General features: G+C 42.8%; 1 protein-coding gene and 1 pseudogene across 1 annotated transcript; both read left to right on the top strand.

The window, feature by feature from the left end:
• Positions 1 to 1,041: 1,041 nt before the first annotated feature.
• On the top strand, positions 1,042 to 2,112 carry LOC122031454 (glutathione S-transferase T3-like). Its single transcript, XM_042590571.1, has one exon. The coding sequence runs from the start codon at positions 1,042 to 1,044 to the stop codon at positions 2,110 to 2,112; it is 1,071 nt and encodes a 356-aa protein (XP_042446505.1).
• Positions 2,113 to 2,903: 791 nt separating this feature from the next.
• On the top strand, positions 2,904 to 5,484 carry LOC122031453 (annotated as a pseudogene).
• Positions 5,485 to 5,754: the final 270 nt, after the last annotated feature.

Genomic DNA, 5,754 nt, shown 5'->3' with positions numbered 1-5,754 from the left:
TCGACCAACTACACTCGATCGATGGACCTACGCTTATGACTAACTTAACTTTGACCCATATCGATTGCTCTTCACTATTTTGACCCGTCTTTAATGGCCCTTTTCATCAACGTATTAATTACAATCTAATTCAATCACTTTTCGCATATGTATTTAAAATTTCAATTATTAAAGACTAATGTATTGTTTAGTGGTAGGAGTCTCTTTTGTCAATATCTTTCTTTTTTTCTCTCAAGTGTAGACTTGTAGTAGTGCAACAAGTTGATGAAGACCTGACCCTAATTTTTGAAATAAAATAATTAAAAATAACAAACTTGACTTGGAATCGCAGACATTTCAAACAAATTGACAGACAAAGAGGGAATGGGGTTGTATTTCCGTTGCCACCACGAATTTCAAGCCTTTCTCCACGTTCAGTGACATTTGACAACATTTGCAGAAGCCTCCACACTAATCTTATGACAATTTGACTGTTTAAAATAAGAAAGTACATATTAATGAACTTACACAGATCCAAATTCAAATATGGGAATATGAATTTCTGGGAGTCGTAAGGGCATCCGTAACGTCGCGTTAAAGCAGCGTTATAACGCCACTATAGCTTTAACACGGCGTTGCAGAACGCCGCATTAAGATTAAATACTTGAACGCGTTATAAATTTTAAAATTAGAAAAAAGCAACAGATATTTAATTAAAAAAGCCAACTACTAATTAAAAAAAAAAGCAACGGCTATTTAATTTATAAATTTTAATAAAACGATAACTTTTTAACGACTAGTTTGAAATTTCGATTATAAATATACATCCATATGTGCACATTTTTTCATTCCCACTCATCACTCTTTCAATTTTACTCTCTAAATTCTCTTCCCATCTATTTTTTCAAGTTCCTACCATCTTATTTTCTATCCGAAATGGATGAAAATAATAGGACATTTTTTACAAATTTCTTGAATTCTACAAACAACTCGCAAGAATATTCATCTTCTCAAAATCCACAAATTCAACCAAATTATCAATACCCATATCAATTTCCCAATATGCCGTTTCCTCCACAAAATCTTCAAAATGTCCAAGGTTTTGGAAATTCTATGAATCATCTGAATTATGCCCTTCGAGGTCCATATCAATCGCTTCCAGCCGAATATTGGCAAAACATGAGTCATCCATATTTCACGCCGTCGGTTGTTCATGGATATGGTACCCTGCACACAACTGGTATGTCTTTCACTCCTTCGATGTCGAATGAACCTGCAACTCTGACTTTTGTCCCGGAGACTCAACTTTCCGACCGTGAATCCCCAATTGAGGTGGTCAATTTAGAAAAGGCGGTTTCAAATGCTGAGGGTACGAGAAAGCGTTCAAGTTGGACAAAGGTTGAAGACGAGGTCTTAGCGAGAAGTTTTGTCACTATCAGTGATGATCCAATAATCGACAATGATCAAAAGGCGGATGTTTTTTGGGGACGGGTTGCAAGCTACTACAATGAGAATCTTCCCCTAGGTTCAAACACCAAAAATGCAAATGTTATACGGTCACATTGGCACAATACAATCCAAAAGAGGGTATATCGATTCAACGCAAATTACAATACTATTTATAGTTCATATCGAAGTGATCACAGTGATGAAGATATATTGAGGTTTGCATACGAAAAATATCTATCCGAAAACAATGGTGTTGCATTCAATCTCGAACATGTGTGGAGAATTGTCAAAGATCGTCCAATGTTTACTCCACAGTCTGTTGATCACTTTGTGCCCACAAAGAAGACGAGGACCTTAGAGTCAGGAGCAAGCAACACCTCCTCCAACCAAGATGTGAGTATAGACCTGGATTATGAAGATACTCGTCCAATGGGGCAAAAGGCAGCAAAAAGAAAGGAAAAAGAAAAAGTAAAATCGACCATGGAGGATCTGACAGTAAACTACAACAATATTATCACAAAGTTCACTGAGTACACAAGCGTGAAGAAGTCCGAAGTCGATTTGAAACAAAAACAACTTGAAGTAGAGGAGATTAAGGCAAAAGCTGCATTGTCCAAATCTGAAGCTAAGAATCGTCGCTTGAAGTTGAAAGAGTACGAAATATTGAATAAAGACACATCATAGATGACAAAGGAGCAACTTATCATACATGAATGTCTATGCAAGGATATTAAGTTGAGATGGAATATCTAAATTGTTTACTTAACGTTCATTTTCTAGTATTATTATATTTTTGAGTGATTGTAATTTTTAATTATTGTATTTCTCATTTTGATTAATGTAATTTTTAATTTCGTTTTCTCACAAACATTTATTTTATTTAATAAATATATTTAAAAAATTAATTTTATTTTTGAAAAATAATAAAACTTTATTTTTAAACGTAAAATTATTATTAAAAAAAATAATAATTTAAATATTTTAAAACATATTTATTTAATATGGTATAATGTTAAAATGAGTGAGTGGACGGTGGGACCCATGAATAATGAGTATTAACGTTAAAAGGGATGTGGGTGAAAAAATGATATTGTTATAATGAGTATGTGGTAGTGGATCTCATGCTTTTTAGTGACATGATGGGTGTTATAACACTAGAGCATTGTAGATGCTCTAAGAATTACATTGAGGTGTCAAACTTGCATTTGTTGACATTTAATTAATTATTTTGAACGTAATAGACTATTGAAATTGAAATGATAGTACTATTCCACTTTACTGGCTCAACGCGAGTTAAAATTCAAATATAAGTTTTCATTCTTTGGGTTGATGATTTCAAACTTTCATTTTAATTCTTGAAGATCTATTAAAATGAATATTCATAATCAAAATGAGAGTTTGACATCACCATTATGCTCATCTTCTACCTCTTCTTGAAGATCCATTCTTTCTGATTGCATTCATCTTCTTCTGCCATGGTTTCTCCAAGAATCGGACGTGTCTTTCCTCTTCTTCTACCTGTTTTTGGTCTCCTCTTGGATCTCTGTTCTGCTGCAGCTGACACCATCTCCGCTAACCGTTCTCTCTCGGGGAACCAAACCATCACCTCCTCCGGAGGCCACTTCGTGCTGGGCTTCTTCAAGCCGGGCAGCACCGATCGGCATATGGTATGGCAAGGTCCCCAAGCTCACGTCCGTGTGGATCGCCAATCGGGAGACCCCCGTGGCTGACCCTTCCACTTCCGTGCTCAAAATCTCCGACGACGGCAACCTCGTCGTCCTCGACGCTTCCGGCTCCCTCGTCTGGTCCACCACCGTCAACACGACCTCCAACTCGACCGTCGCTGTGCTCGTGGACTCTGATAACCTCCAGCTCCGCGATGCGTCCAACTCCTCTATGGTCGTGTGGCAGAGTATAGACTACCCTACCAATACCTGGTTCCCCCGCCTCAGACTCGGGCTGAACAAAATCACCGGCGTGACGCAACGCCTCACGGCCTGGAAGAACAACGAAGACCCTGCGGCCGGCATCTTCAACCTGGAATTGGACCCCAACGGGACCACACAATACTTCATCTTGTGGAATTCCACCATCAATTACTGGAGTAGCGGGACCTGGAACGGTGAGAGATCTTTAGCCTTGCTCCGGAGATGACGCAGAATTATATCTATGACTTCCAGTATGTCAGCAATTCTACGGAGACCTACTTCAGGTACTCGATGAAGAACCCCGATACCATCTCCAGGTTCGTGATGGACGTGTCCGGGCAGATCAAGCAGTTCACGTGGCTGGATAACTCGCAGTCGTGGATCCTCTTCTGGTCGCAGCCGAGGCAGCAGTGCCAGGTTTACTCCTTATGCGGAGCTTTCGGCAGCTGCAACGAGAACTCCCAGACCCTCTGTCAGTGCGTCCAGGGTTTCAGCCCCAGGAACCAGAGCGACTGGGATTTGGGCGACCAGAGCGGGGGATGCGTCAGGAATACGCCGCTGAAGTGCGGCGATCGAGCCGACTCCTCCAATTCCCAGAGGGACAAGTTCTTCACCATGGACAATATGAGGCTGCCGGTGAACAATCAGACTCCAGACGGTATTGGAAGCGATAACGATTGCCAATTGGCCTGCTTAAACAATTGCTCTTGCACGGCCTACTCCTTCGCAGGCGGCAGGTGTTATGTTTGGCACGGCGAACTGCTCAATCTCCAAGACCAGAATAGCCAATCGGAAACCAGCACGCTTCAACTTCGTTTGGCTGCCTCGGAGCTGCCGAGTCCCAAGAGCAACAAGAAGATAGTAATTTGGGGCGTAGTCGGTGCAGCCGTCGCTGTATTGGTTTGTTTAGCTCTCATTTGGTTCGTCGTCTGGCGACGGCGGAGTTCAAGGTTGATGAGAGCATCCAAGGCCATGGGATACAGTCTCGTTCCGTTCCAGTACAGCGAGTTGCTGCACGCGACCAAGAACTTCTCCCACAAGGTCGGCGGCGGCGGTTTCGGATCGGTGTTCAAAGGCTCATTGCCGGACTCGACCCCTATCGCGGTGAAGAAGCTCGAAGGGCTTCACCAGGGCGAGAAGCAATTCTGCACTGAGGTGAGCACCGTCGGCATGATCCAACACGTCAACCTGGTTCGCCTCCTTGGCTTCTGCTCCGAGGGAACCAACAAATTTCTGGTCTACGAGTTCATGCAGAAAGGGTCACTAGACACTCATCTCTTCCGCTCCACTTCCACGGATTTGACATGGAAGACGAGGTACCAAATTGCAGTCGGAACCGCGAAAGGATTGGCCTATCTACACGAGCAATGCAGGGACTGCATCATCCATTGCGACATCAAGCCGGAGAACATTCTGTTAGACGATTCATTTGCTCCCAAACTGGCGGACTTTGGCCTGGCTAAGCTCATGGGGCGAGACTTCAGCCGGGTTCTAACCACAACGAGAGGGACGATAGGCTACCTCGCGCCAGAGTGGATCACCGGCGTGCCGATCACGGCTAAGGCTTACAGCTACGGGATGATGCTGTTCGAGATCGTGTCGGGGAGGAGGAACCTGGAGAACCCGGAGGAAAGCAACGCTACAGGGTTCTTCCCTACTCTGGTAGAGTAGTTCAGCGAACTTATGAAGGGGAACATCGGGAGCTTGCTGGATCAAAGATTGGCAGGCGATGTGAATTTGGAGGAGCTGGAAAGAGCTTGTAAACTTGCCTGTTGGTGCATCCAAGACTACGAGAGTTGCAGGCCGACCATGGGGCAGGTGCTTCAAGTTCTGGAGGGCTTTCTTGAAGTCGCCATGCCGCCAATTCCACGGTCGCTCCGACTTCTTACTGAAACGCCGGAGAACATCAACGTCAATGTCTTCTATCAAACTCAATATGTCTCCTCGAGCCAAAGTTCGCAGAGCAAGAGTGGCGCCTCAAACAGCTCGCATACCAGAAGCAATACGTCCAACAGTTCCGGTTCAGGAAGATTTTGAGGTCTGCCATCCTTCCAAGTATTGGAATTCTCGTTCAAGTGCTTACACCCAGACTCTAAAAGTCCCCGTGTGATGTTATTTCATTTCAAATCAGAAATTATGGTAGCAAAGGTGAATCCACCATCCAGCGGCCTTACACGGTCAGTTTCACTCTTAAATGTGAGGATTTCAAATCAGAAACTATCTGCTTACGAGACATGTTAATGAGTTCAGTAACATTCATTGAGCAATAATGATATGGTCGGAAAGCGAGCGTAATTATTTCAGGACTACAGTGTAGTGAATGAGCGTTAAATTGTCAATCAAATATTTACGGCTCAATTTCTAATTACAATATATTTATTAAGATTTTTTTTTTTCA

Source organism: Zingiber officinale, chromosome 11A, assembly GCF_018446385.1.
Source record: "Zingiber officinale cultivar Zhangliang chromosome 11A, Zo_v1.1, whole genome shotgun sequence".
Taxonomy (NCBI): Eukaryota; Viridiplantae; Streptophyta; class Magnoliopsida; order Zingiberales; family Zingiberaceae; genus Zingiber; species Zingiber officinale.
The sequence above is the reverse complement of the archived record's forward strand: the minus strand, read 5'-3'. Positions and strand labels throughout refer to the sequence as shown.

What these genes read in the sequence shown, in the direction of transcription:
- LOC122031454 (XM_042590571.1), top strand. Translation starts at nt 1,042, where the DNA reads ATGCCGTTTCCTCCACAAAATCTTCAAAATGTCCAAGGTTTTGGAAAT.